Here is a 25419-nt window from a genome sequence, read left to right on the forward strand (position 1 = left end):
ATGCTGCCAAAATGTTTCTCATAGATTAAGTGCTGCTCAAGTGTTTAAAATAAAAAATAAATGCGCGTGTATGATGAAATGATATGCAATATACGCCAGCATATTCTAAAATGGCCATGCATGCTCTCTGTCAAGCTTCTACTAGCGTCGACGATGGTAAAATGCTGCATACTTATAAAAATTTAAAAAAAAAAAAAAAAAAAAAAAAACGTTTTCTAGACGAAAATCTTATTTTAGGGAGACTACGCAAAAAACATGACACAACTAAATCCACTGAGCTCCAAAATTGAGTTGAGGTTCGCCGTTTTCCAGTGAGCTCATGACACCAATACTGGGTTATGATGAATATAAGAGGTAGACTTGTATAGTTTGATAACGGGGACCGAGCCCACACAGAATTTGCTGCCAACAATGAAATACCTTTCTCCTTAAGGACAATGGATATCTACACAGTATAGTTTCTGTACAAATGAGGTATGGTCTAGAGACCTTGTATTTGCACACCTTTCCCATCAAAGGCCCATTTATGCTTAACGCCGGTGAAATACTTAGAAGGAGCGACAACAACTACAAAGCGATAAAGCTAGATAGCGAGCAAGCGGGTAGGCAAACGTTTTAAAACTGCAATATAATCAAGCCAGTGGAGTGCCGAAAACATGAAACACTTAATATGCATTCTTGGATGAGTTATAAACGTTGTCGGTGACTTTAGAATGTTGCAAGAGTTTGGCTGACATGAATGTGGCTATATGGTACAGAAATTTATTCTTTTGGGGTTAAAATTGAGGTAGAACAATTTTGAAGGGGATGGAAACTCGGAAACCCTCATCCACACCTCGAGTACCATTCTCGTCCCCAGGAGAGACGATTCGCCCCTGCCTTGAGAAACTTCCTTCTTCATCCCTCTCGTCCCCTGCTGAGATTTACGGTTTATCACCACTTCGAAGACATATATATTTATCAGCCATTTCGACAGGGTGTGTATAAAATGGCGATTTTACCCGTGTGGTTCGAATGCCAATACTGAATCTGTTTCCTTTCCCTCTAATGTCATACATCCACAACATACAATACACGGCGAATGTTCAAGCAAAAACAAACAACATCCATTTCTCATAACAACACCCTCCAATACCAAGTAAGTCCAAGGAGACATTCGCTTTGAACAATAATCGTCACGTGACTGGTCAAAACATTCACACTTTGTCCACGTGACCATGGCGTCACGAGCTTGCAGAACTACATGCAGTCCTGCATTGATCTCATTACATTACCTCACACGTGATGACGTCACTGCTTCTGGTCGACGTAGCAGTTTATTTCTTGGACATATATTGATGTCAGATAATTGATCTCAGCACAACTAGCAGTGTCTCCTATAGCAGACAGTTTCGGTTCCATTTGACACGGACATTTCGGGAGCAGGTTCCTGATAATGTTCCTAGAGACCTTCTGGTCAAACGAGACCTTGGCCCATTCCAGAAAATCCCTCATTACCATTACTGTCGTTGCCATGGTCACCAGATCGGCTTCCGTTACTTCCGCTCCTCCTAGAGTTGTCCTTCTCGGGGCAGTCCGCGATCAGATGGTCGGTGGACTTGCAGCTGTGGCATCGTTTTGGAAGAGGACCATGGGGACATTTGGCAGCCATGTGATTCCCGAAGTCACCACAGTTATAACACCTGCAATAATACAAACACAGTAGTATTTAGTGCACTGTGACTTCAAACTCCTTCACAATATCACAATAAGCAGCACAAACTGATGCTGTAAATTCACAGAATGTACAACATAAAATAGCGTGTCTGGTTGTACATGGGATAAAAATAACGAATGCAGCGCACGTTTTCTCCAAAAACGTAGCCCTAGTGTGCTTACATAACAGATTGCGACATCATTAAGCATATCTTCTTAAATGGAATAGCATCAAATGTCCTCAAGATCATGTCCAAAAGAATTCCCCTATAGCCGTAATGTTTCTCCCAAGGTCGCAAATTAGCTTCATCATTGTTAACAAGTGAAGCTATACAAGTCGTGATCCCTTCGGTGCAAAGAGTCCAGTTCAATTCTGGCGATTATATGCTTACTCCACTTGACAAGATATGCTTTTAATAACTGCAGAATAAACATTAAAACAATTAGCACGTGACATTTATGCCTGATAACGTTCACAAGATTTATATTTAAATGAAATTAGAATTATGCATAGAAATCCAATGAATTTTAGAATATTAGAAGGTGAGGTGCAGTAATAGGAAAGTAAGATGCACATTTTTCCCAATTATTCTTTTTGAGCAAAGTCATAAGACGAAAGACGAAACACAAGTTTAATATAAGGACACCAAAAAGGTTCAGCATAGCCTCTACCGCTGAGGACTTAACAACTGACTAGCGACTAAACAGTTCCCTAAACACGTTCTGGATACCCTTTATAACCAACACGGTAGACGACATACAACAACGTAATGGAATCACTTAACTTCATCACCAAACAATACAATCAGAATTACCTGAAAATACCTCAATTTTGGTACAGGGGCTCAATAATAACATCATATGGTGATACACTGACTGATGCAATCCCGCTCATTATTGATGGTCAAGGTCAAAGATGACGAAAGAGGAACACTAACATTATCTAGTGTAAGCCGACGCAACCATGTTTGGTTATGTCAACGTTTCGAATTCCAAGATGAACAAACGACGGTTATGTTGCAGACGGAGCAACATACTGCATTCCAACACGAGGCACACAACAAGCAGAAGTCCAACACACTGAATACTCATAATCCTTCATGCAAATCTTCTGGCAATGACGGATACCACGCTTTGTGCATCAAGCAACCAATTTGATTAAACATTAAATCCGTTTATTAAAGTGTCTCGAGGCTGTCCGCAATTTTGCATGGTATTTTCAAGACATAAAACATCAGAATTGTGTCAAAATATGCCTGTTAGAGATCCTGCTCTTTTTCAGTTAATAGATGGCTGGATCATATTGTTGTTCTTGCTGTTATCGTGGTAGTCCTTGAAATGTATTGAACAACAAATCTACTCGTCACACAAACTGCTCAAGATTATACCGCAACATGAACCCATTTACAGAATTTTGTTAAATGAAATATTGCGGTGATCAGAAGTCCGCAAAACCATTGTCCAACAGGATTATGTTACAAAGAATAGTGCGGAAAACACTACCGACAAGATACAGGAGAAAAGCCACGAACCGTTATATTAGACAAAAAATCCACAGTCAAATTTTGAATTCACGGTGTCCACTGATAATCGATGAAGATAACCTTACTGGGCATCACAGAGATACAGTCGATCTTCAAAGGAAGTGTAGCAATGAGACCGATCTAAACTAAACGGCTTCAATTCGAATAACGCGGGCTTCCCGTTCGCACGGAAAATTAGCAATAAGGTATTGGCCGGGCAAGGAAACAATGGAGTATGCTGACTTAGATTGTGATACAAGCTTCCAGCAAAAAGAAACAGCATGGATAGGCCACGAACTAAACACTCCCGAGTCCACTCACCAAATAATCGATTAATAAGTGAACGGTACAGTTGCACTTAAGCAGGTTCAGTCGTTGGCTCCAGTCTGAACAACAGTTGTAGTTTTTCTGTTTTCATTTTTTACTTTCCTACAGGAATCGGTATTGATCAGTTTATCACTTGTCATTATCATTCAAAGTAAAAAAGAAAACTGACATTGCTACAATGCTGTTGGGTATGATAAAAACAAATGGCCCCTAACCCGTGACCTGTGACTTTCCCATCCATCAGTATACCTTACATTTAGTTTTCCCTCATCCCAGTTGTCAAATGACGTAAGTGATTGTAACCCACTGTGGGCTACGTTTGGGTTCATCTAGTTTAACGGAAACAGCGCTGTTAAACCAGAAACCTATTACTGTCTTGTTATTGAACCTTGCAACAGATGCAGATTAAATGCTTATCGTGTTATCTATGTTATTATGTTGTTGTTGCTGCGTTCACCATGTCGGCTCTCTAATCGATAGGCATGTCTGATCTTGTGGACGCCATCATCGTGAAACGACCTTGAACTGTGGTCAACCATAGGAATAACATGACCCAGTGACCGAACGAAGGAGAGGTCAATCCGCGGTTATGCAATTTACATTGAAACATCAACAAAGGCAAAGGTACGACACTGCTGTTATGCGTAGGACGCTTGTGAGAAGAGCAAACTTGTTGAAAGAGGATTACACAAGGAGTTAAGAAAACGTAAGACAATGTTTGATCACTACCGAAGACGGTGGTGAGCACATGCCCTCAATAACAATACCACCTACCATTGTCTACTGCCATCGGGCCATCTGCACCGGGAACACTGTCCTCGGGGAACCGCGCGTCTCAACGCTTACGGCGAGGCTTGTACCATTCTATACCTAAATACACCACTCCAATGTTTACAAATATCTTCTCTGCCAAGTGCACACGATATATTATGCAATGTTGTGCTCATGTTAGCAATGATACTAAGATTGCCCAAGCGGGTGTCCCCTCTTCCCATTGGTGGGGAGGGAGAACATGCTCCAAACGGCTGACTGGATAAAATTAGTGCCATGGCCAATATTAGCTTGTCACATGATTGGTAGGAAGCTGGCTCCAAGCCAGGCCTTTTTTCGCAGCATTTCACAGCCTCTTTCACCTATTAATGTTTGCTATATTGCGTGTTCCAGAAACCCAGTGAATTTGACCTACATTTAAGACCTTGTACCCATTGTTTCTCAGAAAAGCTCCCGTGCGAGCTATGGTGCCAAAACCGAAGACCTGTGATCCTAAACGGTTGTAGTTGATTTATTGGGTTTTCGACGATATATATATCTGACCCAAATTAGACCGACTAGTAAACACTGGGTCTCTGGTAGAAGTGCACAAAAAAGGTCCTATCAAAACACAATCACGCCGATGTGAATTGGGCCGATTCCTTGTGCCCCTGTTATCTGTCGAAGTCTGTGTTTAATGTACAGCACGACGATAACGCTCGCGGGCAATCAAGAGAGCGATTTCACTTACTCATTACCCAGGATTAACCACAAGAGAAACATCGCTGCATTTTTTTTTATTTTTTTTTTTATTTGCTTTGTTCTGACCTCAATTTAGTACTTACATGTTTTTCTTTCTGGCCTCAGTTTCGAAGTTATAGGCGTTTAGCTTATCTCTTATGCATATACTTCTCTGTGTTTACTATGCACCATCAGGCAAACACAATGACGGCAATATTTTGCTACATGGAAAAAACTGATTTCGCTTGATGTGCTCAACAATGTTGGGGTCATTTATTTATTTATTTGATTAGTGTTTAACGCCGTTCTGAAGAATTTTTACTTTTATGACGGCAGGGAACCCGGAGTAATGCTCGGAATAAACCACCGCCCTTCACCAATTACCAAAGAAACCCACTAACACAAAGCCGCAGCCGAAACAGTGAGAGCTGGATTCGAATACGCGGTCTTTTTGGTCAATAACCTGAAAGTCGCATTGAGCCAGCGCTTTAATCACCTGATCCACTGAAATCCCTCAAAAAACGCGCTGGTAACGTTAAACCTATATATAGCATACACATTCATTAGGAGTTAGACCAAGACAAAAAAATAAAGCTAGAACTATGACCGCTTTGATACTACATTAACATCGTGATATTCGTAGATCACAATACGTCTCTACTCGAACCGGTTCCACACAACCATTTTTGACATAAGTCAAAATTTTGAACTTCAATATAATGCGAAGGAAGTTTAAATGTGGACAGGTTGTCTTTACCTACCACTTATACAGGGTTCTTTATTTTGCCTCCTCCTTCAAATATAAGCGTTTATCATGTTCCAAATACTGACATATAGACACTACATTTGTGGAATGGACAACACACACAATACAGTTTTCATCCGACTAGGTGTTGGTACGCAGCAGATTGTTGGGTTGCAAGAACTGTGTACCCCTTAAACCAAGAAGATCTGTGCACAGCCATTTGATGTGTCAAGATCAAAGAACAAAAAGTTCCTTCCCTGACATAACCTAAGCGACTTGCATGTACAAAAAGTCAATAAAAGCAAGGATAAAGATGAGAAAAAATAATTCCTGTATATCGCTGAAACTTTCTTGGTCCAGTCTAACTTTTCAATACTCGCCACAAACAGAAGTTTCATGCTCCACGTGTGAAGGACACCTCAACGTTTGCCACCAAACATAAAACTTTTCACACTTAAGGGTTGCCACTACCAGCTCCCATCCTCCATAGCAGCCCCCAACTACATTTAAAGCCATTTTTCATACGTGGTAATAGAATTTGCCTACACCAGCATTTAATTCATAGACGCTACAACGGTAATAAGACTAATAACTGTTTTAGCCTTGGGCCTTGGCAGTCATTCAGTTAGAAGGAGTCGATACGGTATGTCCAGTAGTTATTGTTCAGGTACCGCCAAAGACTTTTATACCAGATCACATACATCTCAATACTGAGCAAACCAGTGAATGATTCGAGTGAGAACTTGGTATTGTGATCGAGCAAAGCTTATGACAAAGGCTTTCTTTTCAACCAAATTCACATGAACCAACACTGCTATTGTCTCTGCAAAAGGTCCGCATCAGTTGGCCAAGTGAATGGTGCAGTAAATCCTATTCCAGAGACACAATAGCCGCATTTCCACTGTCCTTCCTGTCCAAGAATACAATGGTGTGTGCTGAAAATAGCCTCAGTGAGTAGAAGTGCTCGGTTTGTTATTACTGCCCACACTGACCTGAGGTCTCAAGTTGGCCGATGGCAGCACACACCTGCCTTTCCGGGGCTAACATGTCAAGGATAAAAAAAGACAAACAGTCATGTCTTAGTTATTACTTGGGCGATTAGCCCAAAGAAACTGCCATAGAATAGAATTGCGGTCAGTTGGACAGTAGTCGCGTGCCTCTGAGCGGTCAGCTACCGCCATCTGTTCTGGTCACCTGGTCCAAACCATAGCAACGCTCAGTAATACCATGGCGGCAAGTCGTTAGTGGACAAGCTGTACAGAAAGGGCCAAATGGATACCCTTTATCTTAAAAAAGCCATTGCACATCCATTATTTTTTCTGAACCGCCCTAAAACGTCCAGACGAGTCATCCAACTGTTTGGTTCTACCTATTGACTCCGGAAGCCTTGACACAGACAAAAAGACTTCTTGTCACATGATATTTGATCACTTACCTGATTTTTCGGTATTTCTTCCTGGACAAGGGTCGCTTTGCACTTCCCTTGCACTCCGATCCTCCCGGTCCGCATACATAGATCGCTTCCAAGCCTTTTTTACTGACATTGTATTCAAACTCCACCTCCTCACCTTCTTCCAAACTTCGGAATCCTGTTTTATGAATCACCGACTGTTAAAAGGAAAACGAAAGACAATGTTGTTATCCACAATAGAACATTATGTCACGATGCATAAATAGCTGTGACACAAATGCAACCTATTTTAACGACACGTCACTAAAGCATTAATTACCATAACGCCAAACTTCAATACGTGTATCAGCGAAACAATGCGATGGCAACAAGCAGTAATATAGTGTTGGCGACATCATACACAACGGTATATCACTGCATAGACAGGAACGAACTAATTAAACCGTATATGATCGATGCCAATACTTGAGACATGATTAATGAATGGATTGGTCGATTGGCGTACTGATTAATACAGCACTGAATCATGCACTTGTTTAAGACACTGAATGGTTTGTGTCTGAATCGTCGGTTATGTCCCCGTTACGAACAAGTAGTGATCCAGTGCTGAGCGCATTGAACTTCTCAGAAATTCTCAGAAACTGAAATTATTAAAGATTCTAGAACAAGTGCAATGATATTCTTTAGACATTTTCAGGTCTAAGTCATAGTCAGAACAAAATATACACCAAAGGTCTTCATCACCTGAGACAAAGAGATGCAGAAAAACACTGAAGTTCAGGATGAAGTATCCGAAACTTGGATTACCCACCCGCATCTTCTCAACCTTGCAGTTTAACTAATTTAAATCAGACCACTATGTCTTCTTTAAAATGTCCTAAAATGTTTCACCCCCATAAACTAGCTTTTCCTCATCGTCATGAAGATCATCGACTCTAATATCCCAGACTGAAGGCACGAGTCACATAGACAGACATTACGTCATGTAACCTTGGTGATATCTTGTGTCCCGAATAAACCAATGCCCGTTCACCTATGTTCTACGATAAATACAAGTAAGACAAGCACCGATTGGTTGTACATCCGTTCAAGTCAGGCGATGAGGTTTCTAGTAACAATAAGTAAGAAATAATTTATCGGAGTCGACATGAAGAGGGATATTATTTATGGATATCTACTTAGAGATTACCGTTACATTTATCATCAAAGCCTAACCTTAAGTTAGATAATATCCCTGATGACCGATCCCCATTGTTACTTGGACGAGTGACACGACAAAACCTAATATATACAGACCGGGCGGGCTTCCGTAAACGGACACTAGCTAAGTATATTGATCTATATATCGGAGAAATGCAGTATCCGGTTATAAAAGCCGACAGCATTAAATATACGGCAACAATCGATAAGCATGCTACCTATACCTATACATCTATTATTTAAAGAAGCTGTGATTTTATACTGTGCTAGTCTAAAAGATTAGATTCCATCTTGAAACCTGTAGTATATTTTCCAGGCATGGGAGAGGTGTCTTTGTACGCCAATGGTTTATGGGAAAAAAGAAAGGGATAAAGAAAACATTCAAAACATCTAAAATATGCACTCGACTAATGCATAGACTCTAAAAGAACTCAGGTTTGCCATTTTGAATTGTGTGAACTACTTCATGCGACAATGACATGCATGGTAACCAGGACAATTTCATTACGTATCGCCCGGTATAAAAATGTTCTAGAACAGCTTTTGATAGTCCTCAACTTATTATGATTTGTGACGTATACTTTGACAGTTTTCCTCTGTATAATTCGAATACTGCGATGAGCTGATGATAAATAGAAAAAAAAAAACAGAAGCCATAGAAGGATCTAGAAGATCATTCACCCAACACTAATATACGTGTAAATAAATTTATTCAATTTCGTTTCAGATTTGAGAAATACATATTTTTGTTCCCTGCAAGACTCATATGAACACATTTTTGCGACGTATAATGTAAGTAAATACAACAAATTACTATATAATGAAAAGTCCACTAATCCAACAGATAGAACCCTTCGTTATGAATAGTCACGTGGGAATAGGTTTGATGGTAACTTATGTGAGTGCATGCGTGGATGTGAACGCTTTGTCGCCAAGGGCGCTCAGGGTATAGTGACGTACATGAGCAGCGATAGATAAATCAGACCCTGAAAAGGCAGAACTATCACGGGATTGGGTTAGATTGCGTCACGGATTAGGATCGTATCAGTAACGTGTTCGTCAGATGTATACTTCCATGTAACAATGACCGGCAGTACCATACACAGTACCATACACATACCCTGCATCAAATTAGTGCCAGTCGCAAACCGTGGGTTCACTGGTATACACGAACTTTAATTTTATTATCGAACGCCCAAACGGTGATAAAACTGATCATTTAGTTTCGCTTCTCCAGGACGAGATCCCAGATGGACAGCGGACCGTTATTCCACCCTGTTCTACAGCATGTGTTTGGCTAATGTAACCTCTGTACATCCCCCTGAGCCCTATAACAGCGGCTTATCGCTGACCTATTGCTGGTGTACACATGTACGTGGGTGGGCACCTTTCTACTTTGACCACTAATAAAAACACAGGCTGTACATTCCGATCCTGACCCTAGGTCATGGCCAGTCAGCCATAACCACGGCCCCCGAATATATTATCTCGTTACTATAGAAACCAGCCCGCATTATGTTGGTAGTGCTGACCGTGGAGCTGAGAGGACTGTGTAGCGAGCCAGCCGGGGCTGGACAACGTTGGCCACGAGAGCCGCTGACCCCAGCTGGCCATCACCGCCTGGTCAGCAACCATTCCAGCTTCGCACACAGATCTCGCATTCCGTGGCCAACCCACAAACTCACAAAACAGGAATGTGGAAAAAACGCCTAATGGTACCCACACTGTTTTTGTGGTCTACAAAATATCCACCAGAACCTAACCACAATGTATATATTGGAGAGTACTACTTTCCCGCTTTGTTTTGAAGTATGCTTGGTACGAGAATGTGTTTTAAACGAACATTGTTTCTTGAAAAGAATTTTATTGTGAGGAAGCAAAACATGTATCCACTGGTTTCTCCCGTCACCTGCCACTGGTACTGTCGCAGTAAGTGCGGCTTTCTACAGCATATACACTGTACACGCCTTTTCAGTCATTTCAGTGTGAATTTAATTCTACTACGTAGTATTTACTTTCATGTCTTTTGAGAATTTAGTATTGACATTTACCTTCCCCGTACAGTTTCTTGATCAGTTTTATTTCGTAACTTTAATTTTTAATACAAACAGGCAGCTGTGCGACAAATTATCTTAAAGAGAAAATCAAAGCTTTAAGGTGTGGGGGGAAAAGTACTTTTGCAAATAATTATCAAGAAATACACTATCAAAATTACTGGCAATAGTTTAAATAACTGAGAATATTTCAGTGAATTTTCAGATAACAAGATTACTTTATCATATAGAAACTGGTTATAAACCTAGTTTCAGGACAAAACTATTCACTTCCAGATGCTGAAGTGCATCTCCGCGGGTGGTTACAGTTTTTCAGCACATGTAGGCGTACAAATGCAATTATACACTTCATTTTGACGTCAGAAATTTCATAGGGTACTACGGTACCCTATTTTAACCGAGTCCAGTCTAAGTGCTAATAACATTGTATGTCTTTAAATACGGATATAGCGCCCATATATAATTGAGATTTATCAATAGAAATTGTCAAACATTCTAAATCAAAACAAGAAAAGAATAATGTCTGAATGCGCTTTCTAACTAAAAATCTTTGAAAATACAACATTAGATTAATAATTATCAAGGTTGGTAATGTATATTGTTAACACACCTGAGATCCACAGGGGTATTTTTGTGCCGGTTTCTTAACACCTATGTAGCTGTCCATCTTACATTATCCGTCAAATATCCAACACATTTATTTGACAAGTACGACGCCTTATCTGGCAAAAACATATTCGAGCGATCCATGATCATTGAAATTCACCAACCACATGTCATTAACGTTGAAATATAATCTGTGTAAGAGTACAGCTGAAAGTACAAGTAAACATTAGTTTTCAATAATAGTATTTCAATCGTATTTAATAATCCAAAACTGAATGCAGGGTTTGAGAAATGGTATGTGGTAAAATTTATTCGTGCTTATCTATAATATTCCATTTAGTTTTATTTGTTTTACTTCAAACACGAGTACCCCTTCTTCTCCTCACCGTGTAAATAAATAAATTTATACACACACACACACACACATATATATATATATATAAATATAAGATTTATACAAGTAAGTTATTCAATAAAAATCCAGTTACTACCTAATTTCTTTTATCCACATGATGATGATTAGTATTAAATTCACACAATTTTTTCAACTTTCAAAAATTAAATGAGTTTATTTTCTATTAAAATATTAATAATATCCATGAAGTGTTAATTTCGATACTCTTTCCGTGTTTTGTTCCGTGCTCTGTACAGTAATGTTTTCTTGAATCTAAAAAAACACCATTAAAATGTATGCTGTACGATCAAATATATTTTTACTTAAATCTGCCAAATTATAATCAATTCTTTATTTCACATTTCGTTAAATACTTGTTTGTTGCATTTTGTTATGTATATAATTATATAATCTGTTAGACTGTATCAGCATTTTAACCAAACTACCAACGACTACCAAACTAGCGGCTTTCATTTAGCCTGAAAATATCAACACATTTTCCGGATGTTGTGTAAAATTTTGAACTTCTGCTTCAACCTAGCCCAACAATTCATGTATACATTTATATCTGTACGGTGTAGCATGCGGCCGAGCCGGCGATGTTCTGGCCAGAGGCCAAGTAGTCTGTAGTAAAGGCCAGAGCCGCCTTATCCCGCTAGCCCACTGACCAATGGTCAAATTTCTGTAGTATTGAATAAAGAGCCAGCCTGACAATATGGCTGTGGTCAATATGCACTTCAGCAGTCACAGAACGCCTCCCTCCCTGGCAACCAATTACTTCAAAGGGAACAGACATCCTCCCAGTGCCGTGTGCATACATACTAGCTATGAGCAACCGTCCAGTATAAGCTGTTGTTTTAGGAAACAATAGGCCGATATTCCCATATTATCTGTACACATGTACACACACCGCTAATGTAGATGAAAAGTGGCTTCAAAATTGAATCTAAACTCAGCCTTCTACACTTATTTAAAAGTTATTCAGTTCAAGGATGTTGAGGTTTAACAATGACTAAGTGTAATATAGCTTTCTAATTTTTCTTCCTGCTAATTGTTACGTTAACTAACATACCTAATTTTATACTGTAATGTCAAGTTTAAATTTTATTAATTAAGCATGTGAATGAAAGTTTACACTACAAGAAGTAAAAAACAAATAACACGTATTTAAAAGTACATAAAATTAAAATATCGCGAATTGTTTGTAAAAGAGTAAAAAATTATCATTAAGAAGTCATTCAGTAGCTTTGGATATCTAGGCTGAGAAAGGATAGTGCGCTACGTTAAATACAAAATGACGGAGTAAATAAAATATTTAAACAGACTAGGCTCTCTTAAAATATCTCTGTCTATATTTAACAGTTTACAGTTATATTTTGGTAAAACCCTTGCCTAATAGGACTGTTCACCGGAACACTGGGTTCTAATTTAATTTAAAGTATGACATTGTTGGATTTGAAACGGTGAAAAGAAAATGAGGCAGATTAAATCAAAGTTCACAATATCTAAGCTTGTTTCAGTAGGTAACTTTATCTCTAATCTGTAGAGCATATACTGTATCTGCTCTATAATTCGCCTGAAAAAGCGCATTTTTAGAGGTCAATAAATGAAGTAAAACATTTCTACTGGCGTCGAAATTTAAACACCATCTAAATTCCATAACAAAAAATAAAAGCACCTTCCAAAGATCAACAGAAGTCTCAGAATCATGCACGATTACAAAGATGACAAAATGTTAGGTCATATACAGTCAGTGAGAAGAGGCGGCCCAGAAGAGGATCACGTACAATGTGATTGAAAGCATGAATGGACTAGAAAGCACTTTTTCCAATATTTTCATTTCTGTGTCTTACAAATTGTGTATGTTAATGTTTAAGTTCGAATCGCCATTTGAAATTCAGGAGGTATCTGGAATTGTTCTGAATGGTTAGTACTAACCATCGGCATGACAGACGGAGCGATGGATGGACAGTGGCATGACATTTTGAGGCTGTGTGTGTATGCAGGTTGGAGGGGGTAGTGCTCCAATGTGAGGGTGGGGGGGGGGGGGATAAGTGCATGGAGAGGATCTCGCTAGTTGTTTGTTCAGAGATTAGCCTAGACAGTTGGTCACTACAATGGGTGTCCAGCAGCTACGATAATGGATGAAGCAGTTGGTCGGCCTTCTCTACCAGAACTAGGCGTAGATTTCGACTCAGTGTTCAGTCCCAGATAATGTCGTGAGGCCCAGGGGCCGACTGAAGCTGTGATAGGAAGGTGACAGATCGACCATTCTCCCCACTCGTTACGCTTGACCAGTCCTTTCTGAACTAAACCCGGCGAGATAATCCCTCCAACCATAATGCAGGCTAGGAAATCTGGCCAGGCGTCAGTTTGTACAGTACACACTAAAACATATATCTCCCAGCGAAAATTTATGTCCCGCTATACCGCATTCTTTCATACAATTTTTTTTTTCATCATTTTACCCGAAGTCGGTCAACTGGTATATACTTCACTTCTCCCTCAAGTGAACGTCCCCCACGTATTGAAGGGGGGTGGTCGTACATCCGGGCATTCGCCTGACTCCGCGAAATCTGTCGCTCCCACTCAACTGGCACATTAATATGACAAACAGCTTAGTACCCAGACCCACATCTTGGCTTGTCTTAGTTTTCACTGTTTCGTCAACAACGAACAGCCTGGTATAGAGACATTCTCAGGCTGCTTTGGGAGATGACTACAAAGAAGAAGCGAGTGCACCTATCTTAAAAGCACAAAGAAAGACAAGGTTTGTTACAGGGAAAAACAATCCAGAATTTTATTTGAAAATTTATTCCACACGCAAATAATTTCTACTATAAAGTTGTAATTATGTGTACAGTCAGCGGGTGGCAATATGCCATGGATAAATACCGTTAATAAACCACTATAAATAGTTAACCTTTACTTATTTCTGGTACTATATAAAGATATGTTAATGCGTCTGAAGAGTTAGGGAACTTGATATGTTTAACAACTTAAGTTGGAGGTAACTGCATACTTTTTAAATTATAAATATATTTGTGTACATAAACCTGTGTATATATTACACTCCCCATTAAAATTTTCATTTCTTCAGCAGTTTCCCAAAATCAGCACAGTTTTTAAAATGGAATGTTAAATGAAGGTTGTCAAATTTAAACTATTTTCCCAACCTCTTCTAAAGGATAATACCTAATGAGTGTCATCACTTCTATCTGACAATGTAACAAATAAACTGAGATTTTTGGATAACGTTTTCTATGTAGCAAACTAACAACAAATCGAATAGGACACATACATGAACTTCACACACACACACACACACACACACACACACACAAATATATATATATATATATATGGTCATATAAATAGCCTATGGTTTATACAGAAAATAAACACTTGTGTATTTAGATATTTTCCTCAATACACTACAGAATGGAAAATATTTTAGGATCCGTTGTGACCTATTATCAGAAGTATCTAAATTACGTTATAAATAAATAAATAAATTCTTTTAAAATTTTCTCCTGTATGCATGTGTACACATCAATCTAAAGAATATTTTACTCCTAAAGTCACCATGAAAATCTAAATAGATATATATTAATATTTACATTGCCAGAATTAAATAAATCCTCAAATTCATTTACATATAGATGCAGGAGATGAATTATTACGAATTGTTATGATAATTATCTGAACAAGATGTTCTATTTTTGTGCTAAATTAGTGCTTACGTGACAACTACTGTCAAGATACACTGTGACATCGCCACATCAAAGCATCTCCACTTATTCAGTTCATCTTGATCATGTAGCTTTATTTCTCTACCTCCAGCTTTTGCCTGGATCTAGGAATTTAATGCGCCCTAGTCAGCATTACTCAAATAGAACAATTTTAATTGACTGGGATTTGTTTTGTACCTTTTATTTGAAAGTCATAAATGCGTGTGTATATAGTTTGACGTTTACCTTAAGGTTTTCAAATGGAATTTCAACACGATGGATTACAACCGCAAATACTTATCAAGAATGATCTAACGCACTCTAATGGACTAAACATCTATCATACATACACTTACTTATGTAGGCCATGTCTTTATATATTTTAGTATATAAAACATTGCCAGGCAACAAGGAAACAGAATCCTCATAATCCGGCTTTTATGTTTCGAGCTATAAACTATAAGAGATAAATTCTAGAAAATCGAACGATCAGGTGACAGCTCTATACGATAAAACAGGTCGATGTCATCTAAGATGGCGGCCTGTGCAATGGGCTCCGGTAGTGCTGATATACAGTTGCACGCGACTGCACCAGACACATGCAAGTTTCCGTCTAATTAATTTACAAAAAAAGCGGAGTGGTAAGAGATGAAGCCTTACATAGATTTTCGCATGAAACAGAAAAAAAATAACCCAGTGCATGTGAAAACGTAAGTAAATACCACGACGGTTTCAAAATATATCTGATAATTTTATGCGATTCTGAAGACCTCTCACAATGTGGATATTCTGCACGATATACCAGCCGATAGTCTGGCATCATTCACTAATAAGCAGTCAAAATGTGATACTATAGAAAAAAGGGTGAGCACTAAGTCACTCCAATCAATACCCACCTGTGTGTGTAAAACGTAAGCCTTTATGGGCCTAGAGCAGACAAGATGCATTGTAAACTCAATGTCTTCACTGCGGATCGATAATCTCTCTGCCTCACCCCGTGAACCCCTCCCTCGATCGTCTTACCTACACCCTACATAATACAGTCCTAATCTACCATACGATTAAACCTAAAACTGAAAGAATACAAAAGCTTGAAGTATGCCCTAATTCGTGCCATAGAAACACTATCGTTTTTAAGCCACGACCAATACTTAGGACCACATATCCTTGTTTTTTGTTTCTCTTCTTTTTGATTTTTTTTTTCACATTTAACAGACAGTCTGACTTCGTCAAAATTATGAAAAATAAATCACAACATTATCTTCTATGTCTCGCGAGATAAAATAGGAAATAAAACACTGTTGATATCTAATAGCACTCCATAACATAAACCAGCAACAAGCTGACATATAGTGGTATACCAGGCTATGTACTAATTAGGAATTCTGACCCACCCTTCTGATTGGGATCAAATGGTATCATGTACCCACAGTCCAACATATCCATTTCATCTTTTCGATGCTTTCCCCAGATATATATTGTAATAAAGGTCTATAGAAGTCAATAAACAGATACTATCAGGATCTCCTTTCCCAACAGCCTCTCTTGCAGTCCATAAATTCTGACTTGTTCTAAAAACTATTATTCTTTCTGATAAAAGTTAACTTTGTCTTCCTGTAATGTACTTTTAATAAATATTACTTTGAAGAATTTCACATTAAAACACGACATTACACTGTATATAAGTTCAAAGACTGTAGATGGCCTTGAAATGCGACATTTAGAGTATAATATGTTTCATAATCATTAACAGAACAATGTCTTTGTCCATGTGAAAACAATTCTAACGACATTGTCATACTTTATGATCTTTCAAGATCTTTGAAGAGTTGAAAATTCCATATGTAGACGTTATGTAGAAACCTTTCAAAGTCCCAAAAAATTCCAGAATAAAAACATCGACTGTGAAACTTAGTGGTTCTGCAGTCTACATTTACAGTACACATCACGTACAAAATTTACAATATTAACAAATATTAACAAATCTACATTAAACTTGAATCTGAAGCAAACTTGTTTGAGAAGTGATTTCCTAAAAAGAGCCTTTTCTGTTTTTAATTAATAGCCGGTGGAAGCTGTTAATATTTCAAGTTTCAATTTGTCCAGTCATTCTTGCACCTAATGTAGAATGTGTCTTCCAGTGATTAGTCTCTAAAGTAACCCAGAAAGAAGAATTGCATAAAACCAGACCCCTTATGCCAAATATTCACTACTCTTATATTGTCCTATAACAGTTTTCGTTAACATTTTCTTTGCAATTTTAATTTGACAGATCTATGGTCCAATAGAAAAATCAAATCCTTACATGAAAGTGTATCACTGTATGCATGTATACAGGAAACAACACAAGTGAAGAGTTAAAGTGAAAAGCATTGTTTATAAGTAATCCACTCTGAAGCGCTAGTTTCTATTCTTGACAAGGGGAAAGGGGCACTAAGAGGCAACCAACCGGGGTAGAACTCAAATACAGGTCATCGCCGTATCAGTCTACATGCTGCTTCGTGCAGCTTCCCAGCAGCCATTATCCCATTCACATATACATGCTGCCTCAAAAAGGCTCTCTACCAGCCACAATCCCATTCACATATATAATGCTGCAGCGACCAGCTCTTCAGCAGTCATTATCACGTTCTCATATACGTGCTATCCTGACCAGCTCTCCAGCAGCCATGCCCCATTCACATATAAATGGTGCACCGACCAGCTCTCTAGCTGCCGCCATTGTCCCATTCACATATGCAGGCTGAACCGACGAGCTCTCTAGCTGCCGCCATTATCCCATTCATATATGTTGGCTGCACCGACCTGCTCTCCAGCAGCCATGCTTCATTCACATATAAATGGTGCACCGTCCAGCTCTCTAGCTGCCGCCATTATCCCATTCACATATACATGCTACGCCGACCATTGTCCCATTCACATATGCAATCTGCCCCGACCAGCTCTATAGCTGCCGCCATTATCCCATTTACATATACAAGCTGCACCGACCAGTTCTCTAGCTGCCGCCGTTATCACATTCACATATGAAGGCTGCACCGACCAGCTCTCTACTTGACGCCATTATCCATTCACATATACATGCTGCAGTGACCAGCTCTCTACCTAACGTCATTATCCTATTCACATATATAATGCTGCACCCACCAGCTCTCTGGCAGCCATTATCCCATTCACATATACACAGACCAGCTCTCCAGTAATCATTTCCTCATTCACTTCCGCTTCTCGGCAGCCACTGACTCATTCATATAGACCGTTCCTTCTCTAGCAACCATTTCCTCATTAACACATGCTGTCCCCTCTCCAGCGACCATGTCCTCATTAACATATGTGGTCCCCTCTCCAGCAACCATTTCCTCATTAACACATGTGGTCCCCTCTCCAGCGACCATTTCCTCATTAACACATGTGGTCCCCTCTCCAGCAACTATTTCCTCATTTTTCAAATGCGGTCCCCTCTCCAGCGACCATTTCCTCATTAACATATGCGGTCCCATCTCCAGCAAACATTTCCTCATTAACATATGTGGTGCCCTCTCCAGCAACCATTTCCTCATTAACACATGCGGTCCTCTCTCCGGCGACCATTTTACTCATTAACATATGTGGTCCCCTTTCCAGCGACCATTACCTCATTAACATATTCGGTCCCCTTTCCAGCGACCATTTCCTCATTAACATATGCGCTCTCCTGTCCAGCAACCATTACCTCATGAACATATGCGGTCCCTCTCCAGCAACCATTTCCTCATTAACATATGCGCTCTCCTGTCCAGCAACCATTTCCTCATTAACATATGCGCTCTCCTGTCCAGCAACCATTTCCTCATTAACATATAGGGTCCCCTCTCCAGCGACCATTTCTCCAAACAGAAACTCGCTGCCTCGATCCGCTTTCCGCCAGCCATTCGCTCATTCACAAATATGATTCCACTGTCTAAAAAGTCAATTAAAACTTTCACAACTCTGTTCTCACACAATCATTTTCCAAACAGAAACCGTTCTGATCACTGATATTCCTAAAACTGCCTGTTCAGATCACATCTACGTAGGACTGCTCTATAAGACAAGCACCATGTAATTAAATAGAATACAGAAGTGAAATGAATTCACTGGGGCATTCACCCAGTGTTGGGAAGACCAGTGAATGGCCTGGCGACCCAGGCTATCAAATGGCAGGGTTGTTCAGTTACTACATAGGGAACCTATTTGAGACTGGCTTTGTCAGATGTACCCCTCCGTATAGGGTGGGGACTACCAGTAGTGTGTCACCCCAAAACATTTATTAGAGCCACTATAACTGAGAATTCTTCAAACGAAAAACGGAAATTCTGTGCAGGAGAGCGAAAAGATGTCTCCAGGTAAAACACGACACTTATCTATCAAAGTCATATAATTTCTTTGGAGGACGAAGGAACAGGTATACATACATACGTAACTTCTCTGCATTGGTTATAGGAAAAAATATGGCAAGTAAACAAGATGTCATGCAGAAGACGTACATGATGAGTAGTGCAATAGTTAAAGAAGTCACAAATTAAAGAAACACTCTGGACACTCAGTTTTATTAACAGAAACGATATGTTTGCCATTCAATTAACTTCCTCAAGAAACACGAAAAATTTTACCACGGTAAAAATAAATTTACATCAGCAATTTGAGAGATGCATGGCAAGAGCAATATACTGTGTCAGCATCGGATATACATTTATATATCAAAAGAGTATCCCTCAGTTCAACATTTCACAGGAAATTTGAACCAGAAACCATTTCTGAGACGAGCCAGTCGTTCGTCATTGTCTCCCTGCAAGCCAATCTCCAGTCTCAACTGATGGCGCTCTTGGGAACACGTTGCCGTAGTTTCGTATTTCTACGGCAGCCTTAGCAGCCGCCATTGTCTTCCAACATACGTGTAATACATCAGCCAGTCATCTCACAACCAGTATTACATATACAAGTCTATATGCCATTTTATATTTATACATGTACGAAAATTTTAATTTGAATAGCTTGTAGTGCAATGGACATTAATCCACTAAAATGACACAAGAAGATGACAAAATATAAACTTTTTAAAAAAAAAGAAAGTAAGCCAACGATCAAACCATTAACAAGTAGACTGCCGTCATATTCAGCGGATTATCCGACATAGATATCAATATAAATCAATGAATAAATATAAGTAAATCAAATACTAGAGCCTTGAATAAAACCCTCATGTGCTATCAAAACTCCCAGAATATATGTAAACGCCGTGTTGTGTTTAATATCAAATTTAATCGTTAAAATGAGGACGCCGGGCAGATCGTCCGATGGGACAACTTCCGCTATCTGAATTTAAACAAGCCAAAGGGCAGCGCATTCTGACCGACACGCTGTCATGGAGACAAGCGCACAGGTTGATGTAGCCTATACACCGGGGTGGAGCCGGCTCTTTGCGCATGCCCTTTCCTTTCCCGCGTCACCCTGCGCCATCAGCTGTGATAGACTGTGTACAGGGCTGTAAAGCCATAGGGCACACATGACAACCCTCATAAAACAGTTCGCCTTAAAATGAAGGTCAGAACTGAGGCCTATGGGATGTGCCCTGTGTGTACATCTATTCATCCTAATATAATCGACAGAGACTTACAATCATCGTCAAGTAAACACTTCAAAAACTATAATTTCTAAAACTCATAGAATCGACAGTGGGTTATATAGGGTCCCTACCTGTCTCAAGTAATACACACTTTCAAAATTTAAACAACATTTATAAATTTGTAATTTCTGTCTAAGTTACAATCAAAGACACACATAACATATATGTTGAAAGCTTTCTTACATTTAACTATAATTGAATAAAAAGGTAATAACTTGATCAAGATTTATTAAAAGATATTGGGGTAAGCAGATTAAAGCAGGACAGGAGATAGCATTAAACAATTTTTTTAAATATGTGCAAAAACATTTGTTTACAAATATTTAAGAGCATGAAAGTAAAATTTCTAAAATTAAATGAAAGGCTTAATAGAAGTCAATAAAAAGCAAAGCGGGGATTTTGGTCGGCATATTCCAAAGTGTTAATTAACACTGTTATATTAAATGGTAAAGAAAAATTAAGTCATCATTTTGTTAGTGTAACGAAGAAAATATAATTACAAGCGCAAGGAAAATTTAAACTTCCCTGTAAGTAACAGGTGATGTTGAGAAATGTGTATACCTATTATGGACATGTAAATCTAAAACAAGAAGCAAAATATGAGAAAGAATTTTTCAGCACAGTTTTGAGGGAAAAGAAATTTCGAGAGAAAAAAACCATCCAATGTGCCCCTCTCACATTAAACTGAATCTTTAGGAATTAATTAACTTTCAGCCGCCATGACAAAATAGCAACTGGACCACAAATTTAAGATTTCAAAATTACTTCCTTATTTCTTGGATAAAGTCAGAATTTCCCTTTAAAACTGATCTAATAGGACTCCCAGATACAGCACAAAAAGATCAATAAGATCATATACACCTCCAATATAAGCCTTCATAGGATTTGTCCAGCATCCTATATAATCACATGGCTCATGGAATAGGACAGACAAAGTTGGCATTCGCCACAGGCACAGATGTGTGTGAATTGCTTGGGTGACAATATCATGGACAGGCCATGTGATCTTCCTTTAAAATACATATACAATACCATGTCATGTTTCTGGGAAATACCGCTGACTATCTACTTAAACTATAATTACAAACTTTCTGACCGTTAACCCATATGGTCATGGCTAAACAGGAAGACCCATACTAGTGACCCTCTCTACATGAGAGAAAACTGTCAGGAGACAATCAGCACCTACCTGATGTACAAACACCTCTGCGATAGTCTTGTCATCTGGTGTTATGAACCCCCACCCTTTTACAACATTGTACCATTTACATCGGCCCTTCTTCCGGCCTCCTCCTGAAAACCAACCAAATTACCAATTAGATTTAAACTCACAGTTTTATCACATCACCAGTCATCAAAGTGAATATCACACATAACTGATTATATAGGCACACCAAATAACAACAACAAATTATATTTAATTCAGGTCATGAATAATATATTTATATGAATATTTCTCAACATAAAAAAAGAACCTTCACATCCCCATAAACCAATGTAATTGCTGAGACTTGTTTTGGATTCCTAGGTGAACATTAAAACTTAATTACCAACACCATGTAGGCCTATCTGACAAAGTTATCAAGAATTCATACTGTCTAGTGGAAAGCTCAGCATATGCCGCAAGTTTGATCAAAATGATCAAGACTGACATCATGCTACATTGATCTGTCAACCATCCTAAATTAGAGGCGACTGATCATATACATGTACTTAACTAGACTGACCACTAGACGAGGCGTTAAGCATGCTTGTGTGAGCTCGGAATAAATTCTGATTACCCCTTGGTTTACTTTCCCTCTGTCACTACTAGCATCTCATTCCTTAAATGAAAACTCAATCATTGTTACTAAAATGCCATTAGCCTCCCCCCCCATCCTCATCACTAACCGTGGTTTCATAAGCAACTGCTAATTATTTAAGATAAAGATTCAATAGTTCGACGAGATCTAAATAAGCGTAGTCCGTGAACCGTTAATTTTCCTAAGTCAATCCTTTCAAGGCAGCTGTAATACTGATGACGATGGACTCGTAGCTAGTTGGTTTTTTTTTCTTCTGTTTTTGTTTGTTTCAACAACAACATATCACATTCAAGGAGCTTGGTCACTAGCGTACCACGTGACCCATGATAACGACACCACGCGCAGTCGTCTTGGAAATAGCATTTCACATGTACTTGTGATGTGCTGGGTATTAGTCAAGCGTATGTCACCGACTTTCGGCATCTCACACAGAATTAGTCATCAAGTGCTACAGAGACATGCTGACACTGAACAAAGCCACAAGACTTCTGAACAAATACTGAATCTCTGTACATCCTTTTCTTCCATAGAACTGTTGAAAGTGTATATTTTCAACAAGTTTTTTCAAAATAACAGGTAACACACAAGTGATTTTCTTTACAGTAGAATTCCTTGTAGTATGATTTAGTTAGGTGTTTTCATTTTCATCCTCAAAGATGTGCCTCGCTTTTACATTAAAACATGGTAGGAGTTTAAAAAGTCACCATTGTCAGGTTCAGTGTTGTATGGTGCATGGTTTGAATAGCTTTGAAACCTATTTAGGGTATATGTGTCTGATAATGTCTATTATATCATGTTAGGAAGGCCATCTCACCAAAGGAAGACAAAAACTTGAAAGGGCATCTAATTAGAGGGGTAAAAAGTTCACCAGGTCAAGGTGTAAAAACAAAATACCTTTACATCCAGCCTGCAAAATTGAGGAATAGTAATACAATGTAAGAAAAAGTAATTTTGATCATGTTAAACTATTCGTAGGTTTTCTCGGTCTCATCTGATTCGGGTGGGAATTCAAAACTTTTCACAGTGGGAATACCTTTGACGATTTTCTAACATGACAACTAGGCAGAATGTCGCCAAAAAATCCTCATATCTGAATAACTTAGTGGTATAAAGTAGAAAAAATACAACTTTGTACTTTAATTTTTGGGTGGCAAGTTTAAGCAAAGGCTTGAAGTGTAAAGAGCCAAAAAGTTTATGCCCGAACCTTGTGGGTAACGAAAGGGTAACAGGAGTTGGGGCTTGCTGTCAGTATCAAGGTCGACCTACGGGCCGCCATGCTGCAGAGCTAGCCCCCATTCAGTCAGCTACGTAACCCTAGGTCTAACTCAACATGTTTCACTTTACGGCACCTTGTCATGACGTACCCATGCACATATTAACATAATTAAAACGTCGATCCCTTTTAAACACTGGTCACAACATGTAAACGATGAAATTGTGGAGGAAGGCATGAGAAGTGTGTAACTGTGAGTATATGTGTGTACATGAACCCCATGCCACGGGCCGGGGCAATCCACTGCTCCAGCTTTGTGTGTCGGCATTTTTTAACCCGTGTGTACCCCTTACCCGTGACCTACAATTCACCACCCACAATACACGACAAAAAAATTCGAATGCCATTGTCCATATTACAGAGTTTTCTAGTTCAGAGAGACAGTATGTAGCCCGGTGACGAAGGCCGTCTAACCTGTGCTGGAGGAAGGCTTAGAAGACTGAAGGTCGAGCACAGGACCAGTCGTCTACACTATATATACCTCCACACGACATGTTGCACCATCTCTCGGTTGGAAGAGGCGGGTTGCAGTCAGGGAGCTACATGAACGGCTAGCTAGAAGAACTGAGTTCGTGTACAGGGGATAGCCCCTCAAGTGGTCACCGTAAGGGCGGATCTCTCTCACCTCCTGCCTCCTCAGCGCCCGCCCAGGTCGCCATTCACACCGGTCACCACGAAACGGCGGCCATAGCCATGGTTATGGGGAGTTTACCACCACGGAGACGGCCAAGCACGGATACCCCAGCTCCTTACACGCTCTACTGTGTAGGTTCGGCAACCTTCATTCTTTACATGGACGCAGTACATAACACAAAAGGATTGAGGCACTTCCTCCGACCACCGGCTAGGAGGTCTGTATTCTCTCAATGGACATGGAAGTAGAGCGAGTAGATAATGGTGCACAACAGGCGCGTATGGGGAAAGGCCTGCGGTGGGCGCTAGGCGCAGGCTTGTCTCTGCAGCAGCAAGCAGCGGTCAGCAGCGAGCAGAGCCAGATCAGCTGATCAGTTACCAGCTGGAATCGCTAGTAGAAAATACCCGGGCTGAATGACCCCTAAATCAATGAATGATGGTTGTGTGGTGGAGTTACCCCGGTGCAGCCCAGTTGTATCGTGCAGGCAACAGCCCTAGAGTGCATCACTCCATGTGTAGGATAAATTATCATAGTGAATGAATGCAGGGCACCGGCCTCGAGTCACGCGCACAATCTCAGCAGGGGAATCCATAAAATGTTTTTTCTAGATGTTCTGCCAACCTCCAGTGCTAAGGCCATCCTCGTCCACCTTATGGCCGGCTAAAATCTGTCCTCTTCATCTTAGCATAATCACTGACCGGGTCCTAACATCTTGGTGGCGAAATACTGGGGCAAGGATAGGGAGGTTAGTAGGGTGTAAGCCTTAATACAGATGTATTTTTGCAAATCTGACCGTGTCACCCAGGGAGGTTAAGAAACAAGTCCTGCTCTCTGAGTCTCTGGTCACCGTTCCCCTGTTAGGTTTTGCACAGGCCAGGTAGACTTGCAG

General features: G+C 39.6%; 1 protein-coding gene across 1 annotated transcript; it reads right to left on the reverse strand.

Moving 5' to 3' along the window:
* Positions 1-1456: 1456 nt before the first annotated feature.
* On the reverse strand, positions 1457-24555 carry LOC135463560 (protein lin-28 homolog). The gene is made up of 4 exons (XM_064740861.1): positions 24522-24555; positions 22011-22114; positions 7217-7389; positions 1457-1682 (listed from the first exon to the last, which is right to left on the reverse strand). The coding sequence occupies exons 1-4, from the start codon at positions 24553-24555 to the stop codon at positions 1457-1459; spliced, it is 537 nt and encodes a 178-aa protein (XP_064596931.1).
* Between the last annotated feature and the right edge of the window lie 864 nt (positions 24556-25419).

The sequence above is a fragment of the Liolophura sinensis genome, chromosome 1, assembly GCF_032854445.1.
Source record: "Liolophura sinensis isolate JHLJ2023 chromosome 1, CUHK_Ljap_v2, whole genome shotgun sequence".
Lineage (NCBI taxonomy): Eukaryota > Metazoa > Mollusca > Polyplacophora > Chitonida > Chitonidae > Liolophura > Liolophura sinensis.